Source organism: Felis catus, chromosome X (assembly GCF_018350175.1).
Source record: "Felis catus isolate Fca126 chromosome X, F.catus_Fca126_mat1.0, whole genome shotgun sequence".
Classification (NCBI taxonomy): Eukaryota; Metazoa; Chordata; class Mammalia; order Carnivora; family Felidae; genus Felis; species Felis catus.
In genome coordinates this window covers 87,947,596-87,974,296 of record NC_058386.1, presented here as the reverse complement: position 1 = coordinate 87,974,296, position 26,701 = coordinate 87,947,596, and the positions used below count along the sequence as shown (strand labels likewise).

Here is a 26,701-nt window from a genome sequence, read left to right as displayed (position 1 = left end):
AAGCTCTCAATGTTGAGTCAATAGCTACTACTGGTCCCTTTGCATTCTTTATGGTATTCAAAGGTCTTTGGAGACATTCTCAAGGAAAATCCAGACAGTTGAGGTAGAGCGGATCACACTGTTGACATTTTCCAGGTGAGAACATTCTGAGAGAGTAGACCATCCCCCTCAAGTTAACACGACAGGCAAGCTTTCAACCCTTTAGGCCAGGGACCTGCAAACTCCCTGAGATGTATTAGGAAAGAATTTTGCCTTTCATTCAGCAACTGTTTACTGTTTTCTGTGTGTGTCAACTGTTGTGGGTAAAACAAAACAAGTAGAACACTCTTCTTTAGAAGCTATTCCATATAGGGGTGCCTGGGTGGCTCAGTCGGTTAAGCATCTGACTTCGGCTCAGGTCATGTTCTTGGGGTTCACGAGTTTGAGCCCCGCGTCAGGCTCCATGCTGACAGCCTAGAGCCTGGAGGCTGCTTCGGATTCTGTGTCTCCCTTTATCTCTGTCTCCCCACCCTATTCATGCTCTGTCTTTCTCTCTCTCCAAACTAAAGAAACATTTTTAAAAATTTAGAAGCTATTCCATATAGAAATTCCTTTCAGGGACTTTTAATAAAATAGGGAGTCCATGAGGAGCCATGAGTTGTATTAATAAGAGCTTTCTACTTCCTCGAATTGCCACATTGTCATTGCTTTCCTTTGAAGTGGCTTAAGAAAAGCCACATCTTTCTTCTTTCTTTCCTATATGAGGGTTCTTTCCTTTCTTCTTTTCATTCGAGAACAGGTATTGAGCTCCCACTAGCAGCAAAGTGCTAGGAGTGATCCCGGAGACAGTGTAGACATGATCTTTGCCCATGCCCAACCTACCCCATCCCCCACACACCCAGATGTGAAAAACTAGTAGGACTGGGGCATAAGAATTCCACAACAGCTTTGAGAAAGAGATGCTGTCCACCTAAAGATACATCATGGGAGACTTCATATCTTCATATCTAAGACAAAGAAGGTAGCCTCATAGAAGTGTGGGTAATGTTTAGGCTGGCTGGCAATGGGAGGAAGCTTCCTAAACGGAGAGAGCAGTGTGAGAAGAGGTAGGTAGGCAGGAAACGGGATGCAATACAAGCACACATGCAAAACAGAGGTGAAGTGAAGATCAAGCACACACAGATCCCCTAGTGCCAAACAGCACTGGCTTAGATGGTGTGTTAACTACATTTGTACAATCACATCCACTGTGGTAGCTGCATAGGTCTTCTTAGGAATTCATTTCTCTGTCCACAAAGGTAAAGTGTTCGCTTACATACACAGGCATGATAAATACATCACTTAGATTTGGGGAGGATGGTTTGGTGGCTGAATAAGAGATTTGTGGTCAGTAAGGAGACCACAGGTTATTAATTTTATCAAGGCAATGTTCTATTTCCTGGGGAACCTCTGAACCCCTACTTTCTCTTGACTTCACTTAGCCCCTCCATCCCTTACATATCACCTTATTACCATCCCCAGCTTTAATTGAGCCATACTTTGGCCCATGCCATCTTTCTCTTCAGATTTTGTTGTCTGCCTTGTAATATTGTTGTTATCAATTCAGTTCCACGTATTTTCTTGTTTCTCTTCTGTTTTTTTCTTTGACCCACGGAAATGTGTGTTGTTTAATTTCTCGGTATTTGGCAACTTCCCAGCTATCTTTACATGGCTGATTTCTAGTTTGGTGTCATTGTACTTAGAGTGAACACTTCGTATGATTTCAATCCTTTTAAATCTGTTGACATTTGTTTCGTGGCTCAGCATATGAAACAATCTTGGTGAATGTGCCATATGCACTTAGAGTATGTGTTCAAGCTGTTTTGGGGTATAGCAATCTAAAAAATGTCCATTAGGTCATTAGGTAGCTGACAATGCTATTTCAATCTACTGGGTCCTTACTGGGTTTGTTTGTTTGTTTGTTTGTTTGTTTTGGGGTTTTTTGTTTGGTTTGGTTTGCTCTAGTTCTGTTTATTACTGAGGAAGGGATGTTAAAATTCTCCAGATATCTTTGCAGATTTGTTTATTTCTCCATGCAGTTCTGCCAGATTTTGCTACATGCCTTTTGAAGCTGTGCTATTAGATGCTTATACATCTAAGATTATTATGTGTTCTTGATCAATTGACCTAGTTTACCATTGCAAAATGTCCCCTCTTTATCTCTGGTAATATTCTTTGTCCCGAAGTCTACTTTATTTTATATTGACATAACTGTTTTCATGTTCTTTTTAAGTTTTTTTACATCACTTTAATATAAAAATTGTCAAATATTGAGCAAAGATGAATGAATTTTGCAGTGAACATCCATACCATTAATATTTTACTATACTTGCTTTATCCCACGTCAATCTATCTATCCATCCTTATCCATCCATCAATCCATCTTATTGTCAATGCATTTCAAAGTAAATTGCAGACAATAGTACTATTACCCCTAAATGCTACAGCATGCCTATCATTACCTAGGCTTCAAAATGTGTTTGCATCTTTTCTTTTTATGTAAGTTACATACAATGAAATACACAAATCTTAAATGTATACTTGCTGAGTTCTGACAGATATATATTCCTATGTAACCCAAAGCCATCTTAAGGTATAGAACATTGTCATCACCTCAGAAAGTTTCCTTCTGCTCCTTCCCAGTCAATTCCTGCCTCCACCCAAAGGAAACCACTGTTTTGATTTCTCTCCATCATAGTTCAGTTTTTCCCATTCTAGAACTTTATATAAAGGGAATGATATAATATATAGGCTTTGGGAGTCTGGGCTTCTTTCACTTAGCACAATGCTTTTGATATTTATCCACATTGTATCATATATCAGTAGGTTGTTGCTTTTTATGGTGAGTATTTATTCCACTGTATAGATGCATCACAGTTATTTATCAGTCCTTGTATCAATGGACACCTGGGACATTTCCAATTTTTTTACTATGAATAAAGTTCCCGTGAACATTCTTGTGCAATTCTTGTGGACACATATTTCCAATTTTCTCGAGAAACTGTCTTCTTTTTGACCTTGGGGTAAAAACTTGTGTCTTCAGGGCCCACAGGGAGCACCTGGACCTCCAGGAGCTGTAGGACCCATGGGACCACCAGGATTGCAAGTAAGACCAACCTAAATCTACCCATGTGATCACAGTATTCACAGGGATGCTTCCCCACCACGGCCATGGATTAAATAGAAGCTTATATAGGCTCTCCTAGTGGAAATTCTCCAGCCTATATAGGCTCTCCTCCTCCTTCCATTCTTGGAGGATTAACGTGAAACACGCTTCTGTAAGGAGCTATTTGTTGTCTCTATCAGGGTCTTTCTGCCTATCCACTGTGTGCTTCCAAAGCCTCCTACTCTAGCTGAACCTAAAGTATGGCCCAGGAGCATAACTGGCACATCTGTTGCCCGTTTCCACTCCCCTCACTCATGACAGACCTTGCCAATTAATCACATGATCACCACCATCACTCACCCTGGTCACAAAAGAAGCTTCAAAATCCTTCTCCACACTGCAGCTTGGACAGTGCTACCTACTTACCTGTCTTTCTGATACCAAACCTGTTTGCGTTCACTGGTATAGAAAAAGCATATAGCCAGTTATCCATGTGGTTCTGGGAAAGGCCCATCCCCAGATTGTTCTTTCTCCACAGGGCATGAAATCTCACCACTGATTACTTTGGTTTAGCTTCACCAAAAGCCATTATTTTTAAATTTCTGGCCATTTGGGAGGAATTATGCACGAGTCTTTACCACCTTAGCATAAATATGATTATCAGGCCAATTTGGGAGATTTCAAAGGAGATTAAAAAAAAAAAGAACCATGGGAGAAGGAGCTAGAATCTGCTCCACTAAAGCCAGAATATACTGTGAGGAGGAGGGGCACCTGGGTGGCTCAGTCGGTTAAACCTCCAACTTCAGCTCAGGCCATGATCTCGCAGCTTGTGAGTTCAAGCCCTGCATCAGGCTCTGTGCTGACAGCTTAGAGCCCGGACCCTCCTTCAAATTCTGTTTCCACCTCTCTCTGCACCACCCCTGGTTGCACATTCTCTCTGTCTCTAATATAAATAAACATCAAAAAAAAAAAAAAGAATATACTGTGGGGGCCTCATCTCTAGTGACTCCCAACATGCTCAGACTCTTTTTGCCTGAAACTAACAAGTGCTCTTTCCTTACATTTTTTAATATAGGGTCCTCCAGGTCCTCCCGGTTTCCCTGGTCCTGATGTAAGTATACTTTGTCTTGGGGCATTTGGCCTCCTACCACTAAGTACTCTAGTTTCCCCAGAGATATTCTGGTTTGGTTAAACACACTTTCTGGTAAAAAAGAATGCATTCCAATTTAAGTTCCTAGAGCTTGTTTAGTAATTGATTTTGTTTTTCCTCCCTGCAACCCTGTGCCCCAGGGGAATATGGGGTTAGGTTTCCAAGGAGAGAAAGGAGCCAAGGTAAATAGATTTTGGAAAATACAATGTGCATTCCATATGCTCCAAGAAACATCTCTGGCTGCACACATGTGCCTGATTGTGTTTTAAGGGGATTTGGACTTTTGCCTTGGGAAATGAGCATTTCCCACTCCACATGGATCCTCTGGTGGGATCTGTGGAGGGCTGCATGTGCACATGCCACACATAGGTTCCTGTGGTCTTTTTCCTTCAAAATATTGTAGTCTTCCTGCTTCCTACTTGTGAAGTGTATATATCTTACAAACATACTCTCTTGAAATAGATTCCATCTTCCTTCCACCTGGGTATTTCCCTGGTATTTTGTATATTGTCTCACCTTCTCTTTCCTCCCCCTCTTCCCTCCATCCTTCCTCTTCCTCCTCCTTCTTCTCCTCCCGTCTCCCTTTCTATCCCCTCTGTCTCTCCTCCTTAACCTCTCTTTCACCACTCTCTTCTATCCCCCTTCCCTCATTCTCCTGTTTTCTTCTGCACAAACTGGACAGTGATTTGGGAGCCTCAAGGGAGACTGGAGCTTGTCCTCTCCACCCTTCATGGCTGCCTCTTGTAGATTGCACTGCCTTCAAGGAGCAAATACAGCCTCCAGTGTTCCAACACAGACTGCCTCTGCTTGTGCTGTTGGCAAGGACTAGACCAGTTATAGTCCAATCACCATTGCTGAGAGGTGGCCATTCACCTTGCTCAAAACGCTTTTTTGCTCTCTTCTAAACACCCTTTGATGCATGACCATAGCAACCATAAACTTGTGGTTTCCTTTCATTCATCTTGCTTCTTCCCTCTGCAGTGCTGGTACAAAATGCATTTGTTCAGGCTTATACTTCTTCCCACCCCTTGGCACTGATAGTTTTGTTGCCTCACTGATGCAAGGGTGAGGGTAAAGAGGCCAAAGTAATGGAGAGCTTATTTGTGAATTACATCCAGGGGACAAACCTAGCCTCTGAAGTGGTCCGTGTGGTTTCTGCTTTGCTTAACATTCCCTTTGATCTTACAGGGGGATGTTGGCCTCCCAGGCCCTGCAGGACCCCCACCATCTACTGGAGAACTGGAATTTATGGGATTTCCCAAAGGGAAGAAAGGATCCAAGGTAGTGAATATTTAATCCCAGGAAATGTTAATAATCCTTTTCCTATTAATACCAAAGTTCAACTGTAATAACGAGGCTATATTGGAAAGATATTCTGGGTAATGCTTTTTTGTTTGGAAGTGAGGGTAAAGCCTTCTTTGTTTTGTCCCTTGCAAAAAGCTCTGTAAAATGTCTGTGTGTTGGTGTGTGGCTATGAGTGGGCCGGGGCTCCTGAGTATTTATTTAAGTCCTATTTTCTGTGTTTTGCTTTTTCAAATTCAATTATCAAGATGCTGAATAACTTAAAACAAACATTAAATAATTGGGTTTTTTCGTCCTAACTCCCAACCCTCTCAATACTTATGTTGTCCCCAAAGCACTATGACAGAACACATAGGGTATAAATGGTTGCTTTTAAATTATCTTTTTAAAGAAGTTATTTGCCCTCAAAACCTGACCTTACAAATAGAATATACTGTCACTAAGAGGCAGTAGATGCCCTAATTCACCTGATCTGAACTACCAAGGCTAAAGTTGTTAGACCTGTTTAACTGAGATATGTTATAATCTCTATTTCGATGTGAGTGGGTGTGTATTTGAATGCCTGTATGCTGTTAAGGTATGCAGGTATCTTTCAGTAACCTGCATTTCCTTCCTTCCTTCCTTCCTCCCTGGGGTTCCCTTAAGTTTTGTGACCCTGCTGCTGTGGTCAAGGGGCCCAGTCAAGGGAAGGTGCTTACTTCCATGTCTTTAATTTTGTCTTTGAGAAAGCAATAGCTCCAGGCCCTCTTCAGGTTTACAGAAAGTAATAATTAATTTGGGAACACTTTGGGAACATATGAAAGATCACCTGCCTCCCTGATCATTCCCAAACCTTAGGGAGCCCTTTCATGGCACAAATAAGTAAATTAGCATATCAGGGAAAGACAAATTAGAATGTTATGGGTCCCTATCCAAACCGTGGTTGTTACTTTTTTCTCCAAACCATTGATTTCTTTGCAACCTGTAATTTGTAACAGGAAATCACACTGAACAGCTCTTCCACTAGGAAGATAACAGATGACTGTCTTTTCTGTCTCCCAATTAGCCTCAACATTTGAGATTCTGTTTTAGACAGTTTCCATTCCCTGCCGTGGGCCTTGGTCCTTCCCACACCACAAGGGCTCCCTAAGCTGATATCCTGCCACAGTTATTAGTTGGGAATCCTGGGGAATTTACACCACCTGATACCCCATTGGTTCCCCACTGCTCATCCCATGCAGCTCAACGGAGCCATGTCCTTTGTGTTCACTGTTTCCTGCTGTTACTCACTAATCTTTGGTTGATTTTTCAGGGTGAACCAGGGCTTCCAGGTTTACCAGGAATAAGTGGCCCTCCAGGTCTCCCGGTAAGTCTCCCTGTTTGGTCAACATGCATTTAAGGACCTGATTGGACAAGAACTATAGCAATAGAAGGCTAACAGGAAGACCCCTTCCTGTGGTTATTGTAGACAATTCTATCATCTTCATTGTTAGAAGGCATTTAAGGAAATATTCTTGTTTCTCAAACCTATGGAGACATTAGCATGGTTCTTCATGAAGCCATAGATCTTAGCAGTTATTAGCTCAAGCTCTAGAATTAAAACAGACCTAGGCTTGACTTTTGGTCTCACTAATTTCTACCTTTGTGAACTTGGACAATTTTCTTAACTTATCTGAGTTCCAGTTTCCCTCAAAAAACGGGGGGGGGGGCGGTGATAATGGTGTAGTTATGAGGATTATGTGAGATAAATGCATGAAAAGGACTTAGTACCTGCCTGGCACATATCAATTGTTCAGTAAATGGTAGTTACTCTTAGTAGCCCTATCTTCACTCCACTATCTGCCCTTATACCTTAGAGTCTTTCCCTCAACTTATACCTTTTGAGGGGCCCTATGTTCCAGGCATTCTGCTAGACATTAGTAAATAACAGTCAAATAAGTAAAAGTCCTTGTCCTTGAGGAGAGTACATTCTAATGGGGGAGTGAGGGAAGATACAGACACTAAACAAGTAAACAAATGTATCAAGGACAAGTTCATATAGTAGCAAGTGATACATAGAAGATAATAAAAAAGGGTAAAGTGATGGAATGTGGATTGAGAAAAGGGGTGGGCTACTTTGGGCAGAGTGGTCATGAAGGGCCTTTCTGAGGAAGTGAACATTATGGAGAAGTGAGTCAATGAAGATCAGCAAGAGTGTTTTTGATAAGTGCCAAGACCCTGAGGTTGGCAAAACTTCACTGCTTGTGAGGAACAGCAAAAAAGTGAGTGTGTGGAACAGAGTCAGCAAAGGCAAGAACCAGGGAGATAGGCAAGAACCAGGGAGATAGGCAAGAGCCAGACCCTTTGTAGGTCGAATGTGGCTTTTGTGTTAAATGAAATAGGAAGCCATCAGAAGGCTCTGACTTACATTTAAAAATTTTTTTTCAATGTATATTTATTTTTGACAGAGAGAGACAGAGCATGAGTGGGGGAGGGGCAGAGAGAGAAGGAGACACAGAATCCAAAGCAGGCTCCAGGCCCTGAGCTGTCAGGACAGGCCCTGAGCTATCAGAACAGAACCCAACACAGGGCTCGAACTCACAGACTGCAAGAGCATGACCCGAGCCAATGTCAGAGGCTTAACTGACTGAGCCACCCAGGCACCCTGGCTCTGACTTACATTTTAAAGAAGATCACTCTGACAGGGGTGGGGGTGGGGTGTGGAGGATGAGGGGAGGCTGAGGCAGCAAATAGAGGCTACTGCACCAATCCAAGGGAAAGATGGTAGTAGTTTACACTAGGATGATAGCAATGAAAATGGAGAGAAGTGCATGGATTCGAAATGTAAAAAGTGTAGACTTGTTATTATGGGACATTTTAAACATACACCAAGTGGAGAAAATGGTATAATGATCCTCCCTTGTACTCGTCACTCAGCTTCAATATTTAGCAACTCGGCCAATCTGAAGCAAGTAAGAGACATATCATTTCAACATAAATAGTTCAGCATTTCTAAGAGAGAGGAACTTTTTAAAAACATAGTTACAACATCATCAATGTTAATCAATTATCAGTAATTACTTTATGTCAGTTAAGTCAGTATTCAGATTTATGATTATCTCATAAATACATATTTTTTATACTTGCCCTGTTAGAGTCAGAATCCAACGATGCCCACACATCACATGTGGTTGATATGTCTCTTAAATTGTGAGATGTGTTTTGAAGAAGGAGTTGACAAGATGTTCATGGATTGGGTGTAGGGGTCAGGAGGAAAATGGATGAATTCAAGATGATCAGGCCTGCCTCTGCTTGAAGTGGGGATAGATGACTCCAGAGTTTCCCTACGGTTCTTTGAAATGCTTCTATGATGGCCTGTAGAAGCACAGGGGCACAGAGAATCATCTGTCCTATGTCCTTGATCTTAATCAGTTCAATGTCCAATGAATCAGAAAGGAGGAGAACCCCGAAGTTAGACACAGGACATGTAGACTTCAGATCCAGGTCCAGCTCTGGAACCTTTTCAAGTCTCCGAGCCTCTCTGTATATCTGTAACATGGCAATGGTCATATCTACTATTTTGAGGCCCAACTCACAATATATGTGACATTTCTTTACAAAGTATAAAGCTGTGCTGTCCAATATTATAACCACTAACCACATGTAGCCACCAAGCCTTGAAATATGGCTTGTCTGAAATGAGATATACTGTAATTGTAAAGTACACATGGATTTCAAAAACTAGGTATGAGAAAAATGATCTAAACTATCTTATTAATGGGATGCCTGGGTAGCTCAGTCAGTTAAGCATCTGACTCTCGATATCAATTCAGGTCTTGATCTCACGGTTTTAATTTCAAGCCCCATGTTGGGCTCCACACTGGGTATGGAGCCTACTTAAAAAAAATCTCATTAATATTTTTTACTTCAATGTCAAAATGACAATATTTATGATATATTTTGTTATATAAAATGTTATTAAAATTAATGTCACCAATTTCTTTTGCTTTTATAATGTAGCTACTAAAAAAGTTAAAATAATGTAGTAGCTCACATATTTCTTTTTTTGAAAAAAAATTTTGGGGGTGCCTGCGTGGCTCAGTTGGTTAAGTGTCCAACTTCAGCTCAGGTCATGATCTCACGGTTTGTGAGTTGGAGCCCTGTGTCGGGCTCTGTGCTGACAGCTCAAAGCCTGGAGCCTGCTTCGGATTCTGTGTCTCCTCTCTCTGTCCTTCCACCCCTTGTGCTCTGTCTCTCAAAAAGAAATCAACATAAATTTTTTTTAATGTTTATTCATTTTTGAGAGAAAGAGAGAGACAGACCGTGAATGAGGAGGGGCACAGAGTGAGGGAGACACAGAATCCAAAGCAGGTTGTGGACTCCGAGCTGTCAGCACAGAACTCGATACAGGGCCCAAACTCACGAACCATGAGATCATGACCTGAGCCAAAGTCGGACGCTTAACTGACTGAACCACCCAGGTGCCCCAGTAGCTCACATATTTCTATTGGATAGCACAAATACAAAATACTTTGCAAGTGGGTTGGGAAACAAGGTTTGTACTTTCCTTTATGAGCATTGTACAGAGACTCTAATCACCTCACATCATCCCCAAGAGGTAAGTAAGGTGGGATGGGCTTATCTCCCTGTAATGAAAAGGAAACCATGGCTTGAATGGATGAAGAGGCATGTCCAGAGTCACACAGCAAGTCATTAGCAGAGTTGAGACTGGAATCCAAGTTTCTCAAAAGCTAGCCAATTCATACTGCCTTTATCATACTGCTCCCTACAGTCTAGTTCGTTCTTCTTGTGGTGGTGGATTTTATGATATCTGGTGTTATTGGGTTCTCTGGCTCATGCTCCCTCCCTCTGATTTCCTCCCATTCCTGTTGTGCCTCAGAGGACTTCCTCTACTACGGTTTCACCCCATTCCCTTTTGTTCCATAAAAGAAAGGGAGACTGACAAGAATGCACAGTGATAAACTGCAATACCATTTCAAGCTCAGCATTTCTGGGGTTTCACTGTGTAGACTGCAAAATAGAAACCTCAGTTGACTGTAAAGACATCCAAGCTGGAAAATACCTCCCTTCATGTGGCACAGAATATTTTCAGAGAGTGGAAGTCAAGAACCCAGAGTTCTCAGCCCACTTTGGCATGGATTTGATGTAAGACCCTGGGCAAATCATTCTTTCTTCTAATATGTCTGTCTGCCTAATGGGAACATTTGCAGGCACCTTATGTGCCTTCTGACAGAATGGTTGTAAGAAGAAAGATGGTAACGTGTTTGAGGTGCTCTAGGCTTTCCAGAGGAAACACACTTCTCAAATCCAAAGCCTGCACATCAGCTTTCAATTATCTCCAGTCACTGAGAAACATGGCAGCACTGAGGATGCAAATCTCTAGGGAATTCAAAAATGTTTTCTTTAAGCATTTGTTTCCTTTCCATCCAAACCCAAATCTTTGCAAGAGCTGCTGACAAATGGCCAACCTGACAAATGTATGTGTCACCTTCTTTGTCTTGTCCCCTCTGGCAGGATCAAACATCCCTGATTTTCTGGCTCAGTCCCAGCTTCACACATTTTGCCATGTTGTCCCCAGCAGTTGTGGGCACAGGTACTCTCATGGAGAGCATCAGAGAGAATCTTATACTTGTGTGCCCTGTGTCCAGGGGAACAGCAAACACAGGGTAAGGCAGAATGGAAGAGATAAGCGGTGGGGGGGAAACTGAAAAGAGGAAACTGTCAAATCCTGAGGAACCTATTGAGTAGATCTGAGGCAACTACTGGACACGTGGGGTGCTCCTTCAACTGAGCACCAGGCTTTCCAGGCCCTTCAGGTAGGTCCTTTGGAGGAGGGGCCCCAGCTTGACAGACTTAAGCTGGGCCCTGGGCCCTGGTGCCCTGAGAGCCATAGCAGCCCTGAGACCTGCACAGGGTTTAGAAGGACATTTGACATTTCTGACCCCTCATGTTTCCAATCTCAAGTGACCCTTGCAGTGCTGAGCAGAATGGATTTCTGTAGTTTGGCTTCCAAAATGTTACCACGGATCACTCCCCGCCCCTCCCCCATGGCCTCATTCCCCCTCAACTATGTGCTTCAGCCTCCCCCCTGCCTTTCCTAGTTAGAGAAGCTGCCCTGGTTGTGGAGGTGGGTCTAGCCATGTCCACCGCTTTGGCTGGGACCGAGGGGAGCCTGCTTGGTCTTGAGGGGAGAAGCTCGAGAGGAGGATGACTATACGGTGGCCTGCCTCTCTGATGAACCTGCCTCTGAGGGCCCGTGGCCAAAGTGGCCTTCACTGGGCCTGGGGGCTGACACCCCCTGCTTCTGGCCTAGTGTTTGAAGCTTGTCATTTTCTTGCACTGCCCTCCTCTCCCCTGCCTCAGTGACTATGGCACCCCCCACTTACTGCAGGCCACGTGACTGACGTTGAGTTTTTGCAGAGCCACTAACAACCTTGAACCAAAAATGAACAGCTAAGCCAGTGCTCTAGTGAGGTTTTCCTAGACATTGGTAAGAAGAGGTATGGGAGCAGTGGATGCAGGACAGCTTATGACAAGGACTGACTGTGAGAGGGTTGGGGCCCAGGACATCTTTCTAGAACAGCTTGTTCATCAGGGCCCTGTATGGTACCTCCTGTACTGGGAGACAAGCTAAGCCTACATCCCAATATCTTGCCAAGTCATGTATGGTTTATTGGCTTTAACCACCACCACCCCCCGCCACACACACACACACACACACACACACAAATAAGTTTCTTTGATTTTGTCCTTTTTAAACTTTTTGGGTATTTATTTTTGTTCACATGGTAGCACAAGCTTTCTGAGAGAGCAAGAGTCCTGATACACTTTCTGCTTTCTGAAGAAGGAGGACAAAGTCCCGTTGTCTTTCCAACTACAGGCAAGATAGGTGGAGAGTGTGAGACAGTTCCTGGACAGTTCTAGGACATGCTTCACTTTTTGCAACAGTTTTGGTCTCCGGGTCATTCTTTTTAATTCAACAAGTATGTATGGAACCACTTTGTATGTGTTCAGCCTGCAGAGTAACATGTCTTGGAGGAGATGGAAGTGAGTGTGACGTAGACCTCCTGCTTACAAACTTTCATACATTTAAGTCATCTCAGTGCTGTAAGAGTCTGGGGCAGTGTGGGCTGCTATAGCTTCCATGGCCAGACCAGGGAAAGCTGCATGTTTGGCTTCAGAGACCCATAGACAGATTCCACCAGGTGGCAGCATGCCTTGCTTTCCCATTTGAGATGCAGAACAGATTTCAAGTAAGTTTGAGTTCATTTGATGCATAGGCCTTTCAAATAGAAATCCTATTCAGCATGAGGTCTGACCCAGTTGACACACAACTATTGACGTAGAAAAAAGAAAGGCGAGAAGGAACCAAAGCTTGCTTTGAACTAGACCCTTCACAGATGCACACTCGACCCCGCAATAAAAAAGACACACACACACACACACACACACACACACACACACAAAACACATTAAAAAACAAAACAAAACAAACACAACTTGGGCCTACAAAGCTAAGGTTTGTTCAGCCAGCTTTCAGTACCCATGGGAGTCCTCTGAGTATGTAAGAAGAAGGAAAAACTCTAAGTGGGATTAGAGCAGAGCCTACATAACCAGCTGAGCCAGGTCACATCAAGAGGACAACAGGAGACATGCCACAACATTTACCATCTTTTACAAGCTTACATTTGAGAAAGAATCACTGCTTCCTTTACTCTTACAATAGGCATGAATGTTGTTTGCCAAAATCTATGCTCCAGAAAGTCCAATTTTAAACAGTAACAACAAAATGGCCTTGATGAGGTTTGCCATGAAAGACTCTATCCACTTTAATAATGAACTTTTCTGTATCTCAAGGGCCCAGAATATGCTTGCCTTGGACCCAGAGGGAAGGAAGCTTTTCTCACTCAGTCTGCTCTTTGGATTTCTGCTTGTCCCCAAGTCAGGTCTATGACTGAAAGTCTTCAGTCTTTGAGCAGGGCAAGAGGGATTGAAGACCATCTCATAGTGCCCTTCAGAGTACTGCTAGGGTATGCAGGGTTCTAGACCACACCTAGAAAGAAATAATCCTTCCCACTGAAGAGAATGACACAGTCATCATGTCTCCAGAGGGCAAAAGCTCTTCCCTCTAGTATCGACCCCCAACAATTAACAAAATTCTCCATCTGTGGGTCAAAGAAATGAGTTCCTAGGTGATGGAAGACAGCTTATTTTCATGGAAAGGGCCCTGGAATGGAAATTTGAAGACCTGGCCATCTCATTGATTCTGTAACCCATATGACATGCTTAACCCTTCTGAATGTTAGTGTTACCATCTGTAAAACCAATGAGGTTAGATATTTAATCATTTTTATGCTGTCAGTCCATGTTGCTATGAATACATGTACTAGTGTTTAGGGGAACATGACATTACTTCTAAAACCAAGAGGGAACCTTGAATCAGTGGTCCAAATTATATTCAGGACCCATGTGTTTCTCAGACAGTGACAAGAGACTCATCATGGTGAGCCTCCCCAATAGGTCAGTGGCACTGATTTAAAGTTACTTCCATGCTTTGGATGGAGCCAGGATACCTATGAAGAAATGGATGTTATAACTTGTGGTTTCTTTTTTCCTTTAGGGATTTGGAACTGCTGGAAAAAAGGGTGAAAAGGGAATCCCTGGTTTGCCAGGACCTAGGGTATGAACCTGGAATGTTGCTTGCCTAAGTCTGTCAAGTCACCCAGTCCATATTTTTTTGTCCTGTTTGCATCTTTATGTTATGTAACCTGATGGCCACCAAAGCTTCTTTTATTTCTCTTCCTCAGCCCTCTGACAGGTCTCTATGATCTCCTCCTTTTCACTTTGCCCCATTTCCTTGACTTAGTGGCTCCTTTGAATAAGGAATGGCTCCTCAGCCTACTTACTCTCTTTGTTGTCGTACATAATTATCTTCTGGGCTAAAAATGGTGTGAGTGTTGTCTTGTTTTAATTATATTTTATCCTGAGGGAATGTGGGCAAGAGTGTGGGTGTTGCAGGAATGGAAGAAAGAGGGCCAAGTACAATCTTTATAGGACAGAAACAAGCCTGGGATGTTCTAGAACATAGTGATGTTTGCAATCAACAATTTCTGATAATAAGCTCAATTCAAGTGAAGAAATAATTGTTAGCCTCGGTGATTTTAAGTGTTTCAGTCACTTAGATGTTGGGCTGTAAGCAATTGGCCAGCCTTTAGCCTTAAAGAAGTCATATTTTAGAAAATTATGATTTTAGTGTGATCATAAATCTTGTTAAGAGTATTTTGAATATTCAGCAGTGTTCACCCATTACCCCACCATTTCTTCCTCTACTTTACTCTCTTGTCTTGAAAAGACATAATCACCAACCAAGAATGCATTTGGGGTGAGAGACAAGAGGCCCTCCCACAATCTATTTAAAAAGTCTCATGACTTGGAACTAATGCACACTAAGTATAATACCACCCATCCCTTCTACCAAATTCCACCTAGTACTTAAAATGTTTCCATTTGTTTAGCTCTTTAAAAATGCTCTGTGTGGTTATTCAGCCTGATGGATTAGTGCTTAGAAGAAAAGTCATTAAGCCAGGTCTAGGAACATTCTCTTACCTGATTTTAGGATAGGCAAAATCCTGAACTCAGTTGGATAGCTTTGTTATGTAAGTCTATTGGCTTTTTCTAGTGTGGGCTATTAATCTTTCTAAGGTGCCTCCATTCTCTTTACAGGGTCCCATGGGTTTAGAAGGACTCCGAGGCCCCCCAGGGAGTCAGGTATTTTGGTTAATATCATTAAAAGCCCACATGTAAAGTCATAATTAAAAGGCCCTCTTGCTTTACTTAATGTGGCCATCAGTCCAAAGGGAATCACTGCTTATAATACAAAGTATCTACCTCTCTTTGGTATAATCTCAGCCACTATCTTCTTTTATCTTGACCCAAGAAGCAGAGTCTCCAGTGCTACCAATCCAGTGCCGTACCATGGTCATACTTACTTATTACGTTATCGGGGTCTAGCAAGGCCAGCCTGCTTGTATTCATCTCTAGCCGGTGGCCCTTATACCTCCTAAGATGCAAGGTGGCTACCTGGTCCATATTGCCTTCTGGAACCTTTTACACCCTCCAGAGTCAGGTAGACTCCTGGAATACTCTGGCATGCCAGCCAACGTCCCTGTGCCATTTGCCCTGGCCTCGTCCAAAGACCAGTCCCCCCGTATGCTCTTAGACATTTGACTTAGTTGTAACTATGTTTCTGTCGCAGGGCAAGAAAGGGTCCTCAGGTTTCCCTGGATTTAATGGATTTCCAGGAATTAAGGTAATGTTGGGAAGTGAAAATCCTGGATTGGGGAGGTGGAAGAGTGAAAAATTACCATAAATGCTGTTTAGTCCATTTGGCTGCTATAAGAAAATATCACAGACTGGGTGACTTATAAACAACAGAAAATTATTTCTCACAGTTTTGAGAAGCCCGAGATCATGGTGCCAGAATGGTTGGGTGAGGGTCCTCTTCCATGTCACTGACTTCTCACTGTGTCCTCACATGGTGGAAGGGGCAAGCTAGCTCTCTTGGCCTTTTCTTATAAGGGCATTAGTCCTCTTAAGGGCATTAGCTCCACCCTGATGACCTGATCACTTCCCAAAGATGCCACATCCTAATACCATCACCTTGGGCATTAGGTTTTCAAAATGAATTGAGGGCGGGGCGGGGGGAAGGAGGACACAAACTCTTGGACCTTAACAAATGCCTACAGATGAGATGAAGTATTTTTTAACATTTTAAAGGTTACTCTTTTCATATGCACTTCAGTGCATAAACTACTTTTAACACACAAAGCCATTGAGCATTCCTTAGATTCCACTTGATCAATGGCAGACTAAAAGGGGGAGGCTGTGAAAGCAAATCCATCTCTACAAGGAAGAATATTCTACTACTGACATGGTTTAGAATTGCCAAATTTTTTGGGGGGGATTGTTTTTAAATTCTCTACAGACGATGCACCCCCTCATTGCCTGTACCTAGGACAGGCAGCTCCCACCACCCTACCTGGATATGCCATTGTATCTGATTCTGATACCTGAGTCCCCCTTTTGGGGACTGAGTCACCCTTTTGGAAAGTCCTTTGACTTCCTCTGCCTGACATCATCCACTAACAAGGCCAGTGATGGTAGCAGAGTCTTAGGCCTGCTAAGTGTGGAGAAAATTTTGCAACTGCTCCTTCCTTTGCACCTCTTTGGTGCAGCAATGTTGTCTGTTCTTGTGACATGTTCCTCGGGTCCAGAAGCAGATTATCCTTGAGTCAGGTTGCAAAATAAAATTGAGATCCCTTGTTTTTGACAGGTTTGCAATTGAGTGTAAGGCCTCTGGCCTGCCTTATGTTGCCTTCATCTGAAACTTATTGAGCTCTGGAATTAACCTATGGACTAGTTGGCCCTGGGAATCAGGGGTTGCAGGAGGAGAAACCTTTCATTTTCCTGAGGAGTGGTTTTGAAGGCACATAGATCTTGAGTGATGAGGTCACAGAAATATTTGCATTTAACACATTGAATCTTTACAGGGTGAAAAGGGTGGCATTGGCTTGCCAGGCCCAGATGTTTACATCGATACGGATGGTGCTGTGATCTCAGGTGCAACTTTTCATTGATTTGAGTGAAAAAGAAAGGACCAGGACTTAAATTCTATATTCCCTGCGATTGTGAAAAGGGCACTTTGTCAGCCACTGGATTGCTGCTAAACCCAACACCCTCAAGGGCCCCTCATGAGTCCTGTACTTAGAAAATTGAACTCCAATGTCTTTGGGCAAAGAAGTCAAGCCCTATGCTTCATGTTTGTGTTGGGTCCACTAAGACTAGGATTTGGGTCAGACTGGGCCTGAACTTGCTGAAAATTGTTCTCTTAAAGATGCTTAGGGAAGGATTGGTATCCTCCCCAGCCAGGCTGACTGCAGCCTTGTACCATGAGACACTTGGTGTCTCATCTACATGATCCCATTCATGCTTGGGTTTGACGATTTCATAGGAGGTGGAGAAGTATCCAACTCTTTCCATTGCCTTCTCCAAACATCCATATGCCCAGTGTCTCTACTCTTTGCTTGAGCAAAAGGCTTCTACTATTGTACCTCTTCTACCTGAGTGTCCTGAATTATTTCTCCTCTCTCATCTTCTCTGGCCCATGCCCTAGCCAGTAAATTCATTGAAGCCAAGGTGTTAATGATCGACAGCGGCTTCTTATGTTCCACTTCCAGGGAACCTATGTGCATAATATGAGTGGTAGACTTCAACACCGTAACACAAATAGTAGACATTTGATGCATGACAGCAGGTTGGTAGTAGTAGAAAAACGTTCCTAGTACTTACCAGATCTTACCATGGAAGGTAAACCCTGGCCAGACTGGTTCTGGACATTAATGGAGACTTAGCTCAAGTGGGCCCATTATCACTGAGGCCATTAGCATCTGAGAGACCTATGAAGTACAAGAAAGGCACGTCCACCATGAGGACATCTCCTTGCAACTCCTCTTAGACATTTTGTCACATTAGTGGGCCTTCTCTGGGTTTGCTTATGGCTTTTTTCTTTCATCACAATGCCAGGTTACCCTGGAGACCCTGGTGTGCCAGGCCTCCCAGGACTTAAAGGAGATGAAGGCGTCCAGGGCCTGCCTGGACCTTCCGGCCTCCCTGGCTTGCCAGCTTTACCAGGTAAAGCAAACTAACCCACCCCCTGCACAGATCTGTCCTCTATCCATTCTGGTCTGGGTATGTACCTAGCCAAAGTCAAAGGAAAGGTAAATGGTAGTCACTAAGCTCCCTACCACTGTCCCAAAGCTAATGTATATGAAGATAGGACCTGGGTGAACAGCTTTCTTTTGGCCTGAATAATGTAGCATTGCTAAACAGGCAACTCTACTGAGGTTTGTGGTAACCAGAGGGGGCCAGTGTTGGCCTGCTAGAACCCTGTCACTCTTCTGTGGATGTGCCATCCCAGCTGATGCTTGCCAAAAGGGGCCAACAAAAGCCCAGAGGAGAGTTTGTACCCAGATCCTCACTCTGTGCTTAACTCAGGCACTAAATGGCCCAGGATCCTATGGATGACACCCTTGAAACAACAATTGGAGGGGCATACCTGTATATCATTCTATAGTAGTAAACAGAGAAAGGGCATGCCAGATTCTGAGAGGCCATGGTGACCCAAATATAAAGCTTCAGACATTGCTTTTAAAGGCATCAGTTTCTAAGTTCCTTGGAGATGGGCATCTGTAAGGATACCTGTGCTTTTAAAGCAGCCACTGGAGGGGGCGCCTGGGTGGCTCAGTTGGTTGAGCATCCAGCTTTGGCTCAGGTCATGATCTCGCGGTCTGTGGGTTCGAGCCCCGTGTCAGGCTCTGTGCTGACAGCTCAGAGCCTGGAGCCTGTTTCAGATTCTATTCCTCCCTCTTCCTCTGACCCTCCCCTGTTCATGCTCTCTCTCTCTCTCTGTCTCAAAAATAAATAAATGTTAAAAATAATTTTAAAAAATATATAAATAAATAAAGCAGCCACTGGAGGAGGTACAGCTGATCCCACTACCAAGGTTGAAAAATCACAAAGTACAAGGCTGGAGACCAGGTTTCCCTCTCAGGTTTGCCACTAAAAAGCTTTGCGCCCTTGACCATGTTTCCTCATAACTTTGGGTCTCAACTTACTGAGGAGTTAGGCTAGATGATTCCTAATGAGCCCTCTAACTATGATGCAAGAGAAGGGCAAATGCTTTTCCAAATTCTTCCTTTGGAGTTAGTTTCCAATGTATGCCACTGATTGCAATGCCCCTGAAGGGTAGGGTGACATGAGTAGCATTATTGTGTGGGCTTATTCTTCCAGGTGTCCCAGGTGCCCTAGGGCACCAAGGAGTTCCAGGTCTCAAGGGGGACAAAGGAAACCCAGGCCGCACCACAGTTGGGGCAGCTGGCCCCCCTGGCAGAGGCGGTTTGCCAGGCTTACCAGGCCTGGCAGGCCCACCTGGTAAGTCATTCATTTTTCTCTTTGGTGTTGAGACTCAGGTGTGACCCAGATGGCAGAACACTCATGATTTTTGAGGGAGAGAGCATTTCACAGGAAAAATAGCCAGGATACACAATGACTGGCAGAGGGGCAGTGACAAAGGCCTTGTTCTCTCTGAGTCAGAGCCTTCTTCTACAGGTTAACAACCACAGCACTCAGAGTGCTCATCAAGAAAAAAGCAAGCTAAGGCCACCTCAATAACCAAACACTATCTAATTCCTTCCAATTTCTGTACTCATTTCATTCCACCCTCCACTGTTCTCAGCCCCTTGGCCTCTGGTCTTGCAGCTCATGATGAAGCAACATTGGCTCCTTCAAGCTCCAGTGGGGTGGGCTGAGAGCCTGAGAAATGGAAAGCCAAGCCTGGATCCTCAAGATGGTTGCTAAAAGCCTCTACAAGGCTTATTTTCCCTAAGTGTCCTACCTGAGTATGGAATTCTAGATTCTAAGAGAAAGGCTAGAAATATGCCCAGTGTGCTTGTTTGTAATCTAAACCCCATGACTTCTGCAGCTTGCACCCATTCCCTCAAACTTTCTGGGGTAGACTCTGGGCCTGTTGGCTTACTGAAGCTATCTGGGTCATTCCTGTACCCTCACTGTCTAGTCCAGTGCCTGGAACATAGTAGACCTTCTGTAAGCAGTAGTAGAATGAATAGAATCAATAAGGGATAAGACTTGCTACAGACTTTGGGTCCCTGTGTCTGCTTCGGTTGTTTAGCCTCAAGGATGCTTAGTCCTCAGTGACTGAGCTGCTGTGCTGAGTCATGTGAATCTAGGCTCGTGTGAGATCCTTCATGCTTCCTTTGTCCTGAAGGTCGAACATTTGAGACTGGAACACTACAGAACACAGAGCCAGGGTTCCCTGGTCTCCGAGGAGAACGAGGTCCAAAAGGAAACCCAGGCCTCAAAGGAATAAAAGGTAATTTTGTCCCCTTGGGTTTCTTTGTTCCCCACACTCCTTGCAGAAAGCTTTCCGGGGAATGAGCAAACTAACGGCCTTGGGAATGTGAACAAAAGCAATTTGGGATCTTGATCGGGGATTTGATTTTAAGATTGTTGGAAGGGCTATGTTTAGGGCTCTGAGACTGAGGCTGGAAGTTGAGGTCACATAGAACAAAGTGGCTTGCAGGCTGCTCATCCTATTGTGTCCACCTGCAGAAGCTGTTGCCGTTAACCCCAGTTATTAACCAGTACATGCGGCAACACTTTTCAGCTTGCAAGGCCAAGGATGGATGCCACTTATCATTAACTTCAGTCTGAAGGATAGGACTCTGAAAAGGTCAAGAGTTGGCACTCTGCAACAACCAACTGGCTCCAGAAAAATAACTGCATCTCCCTTCCCACCCCCCGATGTTGAAGGGCTAACTGATTATGCCAGCCTTTGGCCACACTGCTCTGTCCATCTTCTTGCTGCCTTTGGGTCATTCCTCTGTTTCATACTCTTGAGATGCAGATGCTTAAAGCTCAAATAAATCAATTCATTTTAGTTGCAGCCCAGGCCTAAGTGGAGGAAGAGGTGAAACTCTGGGCTCCAGAGAGGTTTGGGGATGGCCTAGGGAGTTCAAGTTATCTGAGATCTTTCCCCTTCTCTCACAGAGTTAACAGCTCTTCTCAGCCTCAAGCAGAGAGGTCCTAACTTACTCTTCCCCTTTCTCATTACTGAATCATAAAATGTCACTACGTAAGTATAGGAGCTAGTTGAGAAGTTTTTAAAAGTTCCATCTCTGTTGTTCAGCTGCAAGGAGGACTATTTGGAGAAAAAGGAGATGGAATTGCAAGTTTTGACTTAGGATGTTAACCTTTGCCTTTGTGTGACTCACTACAGAGCTAGTGTACTTCCGGATACCATTCTCGCTCCTGAAAAGATATAACTCTAATGCTCCCCATTCTATATTCCCATGGGACCAGAAGGTTTTCCCTAAGTCTGGAATAGTGATGGTGATTCTCAAGCTTCACTGTACATGAGAATCACCTAAGGGAGATTACTCAAAATTAGATTCTTGGTTCTGGCCTCCTGAGAGTCTGCTTTGTTAGAATTGGGGTGAAGCCCAGCAAGCTGCCTTATGAATAGGCAACATAACTGACTGTGATCCATGGATCACACTTGAGAAATGCTACAGACTGTTCTTTCCGAGTTTCAGGGATTATCAATTTTCTGAAAGTAAAAAGAGGCCCTTCAGGATGTTAGGGGACCTCAGAGTCACCTACATTGGCCTAAGTTCTCATTTTCCACACCATAAGCATGGAAGGTACAGGTGGCTGGGCTATAGTGTTAGTGATTCCTTGATACCACTTCAAAGGTGCTTTGCCAAAATCCCTGTCATACATTTATTGGACATTTGTCTCTGTGTACAGAACACAAGGGAAAAGACATTATGATGAAGAGAATTTTTGAGTGGCTTAGATTCCAGATCCAAGTGGTTAGCATAGGGCAGTGGTTCTTAACTCTGGCTGTACATTAATTAGACTCACTGATCGCTGGGTTGTCTCCCCTGAGAGTAATGAAATCAAATCACTGGTACAAATGTACTTTGATAGAGAGTAGATCTGGTTCATAAACCTAGTTCATGTGAGTTTGTTCTCTGTGGACATTCTGATTCCCTCCAGGGAGTTGTTCAAGTCACAAATTACCACTGTTGTATCATTCTTTTTCTTAGAAAGATGGTCTATTTTGTTTAATGTTGTCTTTTTCTCCTCCAGGCGACTCGGGGTTTTGTGCTTGTGATGGCGGTATCCCTAACATTGGACCACCTGGGGAGCCAGGCCTGCCTGGGTCACAAGGTCTCATTGGCCTTCCAGGCCTTAAAGGAACCAGAGGAGATCCAGGCCCTGGGGGTACACAGGGCCCATCAGGGACTCCAGTAAGTCTCACCAAACTTTGGCCCTGAGGGAGCAATAGGAGCTTTCCAGTGCCCCGTACTCCTCCCCAGTCACGTTCCTAAAACACAGGAAAGACAGATTGGAATAAAACAAAGCTTCAGGGTTTTGATCTGTAATATTAAAAAGTCAGACTAGCTGATCTCCAAAGTCCCTTTCTGCTTTGACCTACCTATGTTCCCTCCTTTCCCCCACTTCCTTAATCCCTCTCTTCCTTCCACAAAATTATTTGTATTTGCCTAACACTGCGCTGGGCCCTGAAGATGAAATCGAATTAAGACAGGGTTACCATCCTCAAAAATTTCAAAGATTTAGAAAGGATAAGAAAAAAAATGGGCAGTTGTAATCCCAGATGAGGAAATTATCAAGTGCCCTGAATAGTGCCAAAATGTACCCAAGGTTCTGCTTTAGGTCAGACCTATGCTAGGTACCAGAGTCCTATAATGTATACATCTCCTGATTGTTCCCTTTTGTCTGTTTTGTAGGGTTTATTTGGACCTCGGGGTCCTGCAGGCCGCAAAGGAGAGAAAGGGGAGCCAACTCTCAGTTCAAGATCAAGGATGCCAGGGGAGCGGGGTGATCCTGGCCCCCAGGGGCTCCCTGGTAAAACAGGAATCCCAGGGAAGGATGGAGTACCAGGTTTACCAGGTCTGCCAGGCCTCCCAGTAAGTTGATAGTTCCTGGGTGATAAGCTCTATAAATCCTCACATCTGACTTAGTGGGGGTCCTGATGGCCACTAACCATGAGACAGGGTAGAACATCTCCTCCCACCTCTGCCACTGAAACTCTGTGCTCTGTGCTTTTCTTTTCTGTAAAATGGGAATCTTTTTCTCAAAATGGGTCATTGCCTCATTTGAGAAATGCTAGTACCCATTGACCATATCACTGAAAATGCTTTAGCTTCTCAGCTTTCCCTTGCAGGTAATCCGGCTGCTTTCTGTGACCCAACCCCTGCCAGGGACTGTTACCTTGCTCCAGTTTCCGGCCCCTCCCCACCACTGGTCTAGAATATTTTGTATTATCAGAGCATCAAGAATTGACAAACTTCATTTCCATGAACTAAATGAACTAAATCAGAGGAACTGATTGATAAACTAGAGTGACGGAGAATTTTAACAAAAAACCAAACATTGGTCACACTGGCTACCTCTTTCCTATGGTCAAACAACTCAGGATAAATCTTTAAGTTGGGATTGCATTCTTTCTTATGTGTTCTCTAGGGTGATGGTGGACAGGGCTTCCAAGGTGAGAAGGGGTTACCAGGACTTCCTGGTGAAAAGGGCCACAGTGGTCCAGCTGGTCCCCCAGGAAATGGACTGCCAGGATCTCCCGGACCTCGTGGGCTTCCTGGAGATCAAGGAATAGATGGATTACCAGGGAAGCAAGGCCTCCCTGGGCTTCCAGGTGAGTCATGGAATCAGATGGCCATGGACTTGAAAAACTGACCCCTTGTAGAGTGTAGATATGACCCAGGTACATGAAATGTGTCATAAGAAGAATTTTGGCTGGTTATAATCACTTCTTGCAATTTTTTAAGGTTTTTCATGAGGACAAAGGATCATAATTGTACATAATTGTGGTACACTTATACAGAGCAATCTAGACTTCAGTTCTACTTAGTAAAAACAAAACAAAACAAAAAAAGACTTCCTAACAGCAGTCTGAAAATGTAACAGAGCTGTCTTGGGAGGTTGTGAGCTCATAATCCCTGGAAAATTTCAAGCAGATGCTGGATGGCCATTTGCTACAAGTATCATTGAAGTAATGAGGAAGAGATTGGATAGGTGTCCTCTTAAGTTATATGGTACTATCATCACCAGAGAGGAACCTTTCCTTAATTCATGAGATCTCAGATTGAGAAGAGACTCTACTTGTATCTAGTCTAATCTTTATTTCATACCTTAAACCCCTCGCTTTTCTATCAGCATTTCAGGAATTGTAGGGAGTGACAGTCCTGCTTGTAGATTGTGATGGTGCTATGTTAATAAGTCACCTTCTTGCATACAGCCAGAATAGCTCTCCATCCCAACTTCTGTTTCCATTAGCGGCACCATCCTTATTGTTATCTGAAGTTTGAAAACTTGAAATTCATTTCTTATTCTTCATTTGCAGTGCTTCTTATATTCTTTCCCTCCTCTTCTTGCTACTAAGTTCTCATTGTCTCACACCTAAGCTTATCAAATACCTACATGCTTTTCAGAATAAATGGACAGTTGGAAGGAAGGATGAGTGGATGGATGAATGGATGGATGAGTGAGTGAATGACATTGGAAGTAAGGATGAGTGGATGGATGGATGGATGGATGAGTGAGTGAATGACAAACAGCTTCCTAAGTGGTTTCTCATCCCCTACCTCCAGACTTTCCTCACTCAGTTCTGCTATGAACAATGCTGCCAATTCAGTATTTGTAAAGCACTGATATCATCACGTCTCGCCGCTAGTCCAAAGCTACAAGCGGTTGCCTTTTTCTGGAATGCTCTTCCTCTTTTTCTTCTGTGCAGTCAGATTTTATCTGTCTTTCAGGGTACACGCCTACTTCTCCACTAAACCTTCTCTTGACCTCCACAACATATGCCATTTCCTCTTAAATTACATGTTTTCTTCCATTAATACTTTTAGTTTTCCCAACTGCTTTGTAAGTGTCTGGATACTAAAGAAGGCAATTCTTTTTAGCATTTCTCAATTTGCCTAGTATAGTGTAATGTTCCATAAGATACTAATATATATTCACAGAAGACAAGGGCTTCTGAATAACCAAGGGGCTATTTCTTAGACCTATTTCTTCTCATTCTACCTTGTCACCTTGAAGAATTACCAAAAAAGAATACAGAAACCAGGTCTTGTCATGTTTATTGACTTTAAAACCTACTTGCATGTGTTGGCATACCAAGGATGATGGTATATGTTAAAAATTGATGATTCAAGATTCTTAAAACCGAGTTGTATTTCAGTTTACAAAACCCTGTGAAGGCTGTGAGGAATTTTATCAAACTAAAGTATTGTACTTTTGGAAGTCCTAGCTTTGCCTCCATCTCTGTTCCCAGAGATATTATTCATGGTCATTCCACTATCCCTGTGCCAATTGGGTCTTTATTCTAGGCCAACCATTTCTGTAGGCAACTGGGTTTTAAACTGAGTTATAAACTGAGTTACCTATATGCTTACACACACTCAAATCTGGCTATTATCAACATTCTGACTGCTTGAAAACAGGCTGAGTCAACAGAAGGAGGCCCATGGGACCATTTGTATCCTAAACTTCACTAGGCCCCACAGAAAGTTCTTAGGAATATAGTGATATAGTAACCTCTAGCCTGAGAGATACCCTATGCAGAAAATGTTCTTGTTGTAGTACCAAGACTTTCCAAAAAATTACTTCCGATAAGAGCATTAGCTTTCTTTTTCTTTCCATGGCAACCACATATAACTCCTCAAACCTATCTTTTTTTTCCACACAATTTTAAAAAGACATAACTTGGGAGCCCCTGACATTTGCATGATGGCCATTACTGTTGCCATGAAAATGAAGGGATGCTGTTCTTTAAATGTGTTCACTCCAACCAGTGGTGGCCCAGGCTAGAGCAGCTGCCTTGGATAGGGATGTAGTCACTAGAAGCTTTTCAACCTAGTGGTGTGAGTCATTACAAACCTTGGATGAGCAGACAACTGGCTGTTTCCAAAGAGGCTCTGATCCAGATGGTCACAGTAATCAATTACCCTGGTTATTATTGAAACAGCAACTGTGTCCTTGATCCTGTGTGGGTGCCAGCTCTCTCCATTCGATCTGGATAGGGAATTTGATTAGTGGGCATACCCAGTCTGCAGACAAGACTCCCCTTGGGCCTCAAGGAACTTCTGTCTGGGTTTAATTTTCTTCTTTACTTGATTGGTCTAGGTGACTGTTGCTGCAGGGAGAGCATTGGTAAAGGAGGCTTAGACACAGAGGGAGGTGAGAGCTAGCTCAGCCTCGAGGTTCTCAAACACTGATGTTGCCAAAATGTCCATTCCTTTTTGTTCACCTTTCTCACAAACACTCATGATGGCCTGAGCACCATGCTAGAGCCTTTGGCTGGGGAGGGGTGCATGAAGGCTGACACTGACACTGTCACTCCTGATTTTTGGGAGGGGATACAGGAGTAAATGGGCATGCAGTCTCTGAGAGGGACTGATTTCCTTCACCATGCTTGTTGATGGCTTTGCTGATGTCTGCCTTGAGCACCTTCATTTTATGAACTTAGC

General features: G+C 43.5%; 1 protein-coding gene across 4 annotated transcripts in view; it reads left to right on the top strand.

The window, feature by feature from the left end:
• COL4A6 (collagen type IV alpha 6 chain) overlaps positions 1 to 26,701 on the top strand; it is a 316,262-nt gene that overhangs the window by 261,385 nt on the left and 28,176 nt on the right. For 2 of the 4 annotated variants that reach the window (XM_019824148.1, XM_011279393.2), the window contains 16 exons: positions 3,062 to 3,124; positions 4,200 to 4,235; positions 4,415 to 4,456; positions 5,463 to 5,555; positions 6,868 to 6,921; positions 14,176 to 14,235; positions 15,279 to 15,323; positions 15,811 to 15,864; positions 17,105 to 17,174; positions 18,138 to 18,245; positions 19,404 to 19,544; positions 20,398 to 20,502; positions 22,284 to 22,444; positions 22,946 to 23,125; positions 23,682 to 23,865; positions 26,358 to 26,411. In XM_019824148.1, coding sequence (XP_019679707.1) covers positions 3,062 to 3,124; positions 4,200 to 4,235; positions 4,415 to 4,456; positions 5,463 to 5,555; positions 6,868 to 6,921; positions 14,176 to 14,235; positions 15,279 to 15,323; positions 15,811 to 15,864; positions 17,105 to 17,174; positions 18,138 to 18,245; positions 19,404 to 19,544; positions 20,398 to 20,502; positions 22,284 to 22,444; positions 22,946 to 23,125; positions 23,682 to 23,865; positions 26,358 to 26,411 — 1,450 coding nt within the window. The remainder of the gene's footprint in view (positions 1 to 3,061; positions 3,125 to 4,199; positions 4,236 to 4,414; positions 4,457 to 5,462; positions 5,556 to 6,867; positions 6,922 to 14,175; positions 14,236 to 15,278; positions 15,324 to 15,810; positions 15,865 to 17,104; positions 17,175 to 18,137; positions 18,246 to 19,403; positions 19,545 to 20,397; positions 20,503 to 22,283; positions 22,445 to 22,945; positions 23,126 to 23,681; positions 23,866 to 26,357; positions 26,412 to 26,701) is intronic. The other 2 variants (XM_019824146.1, XM_019824147.1) reach the window with 2 other exon arrangements.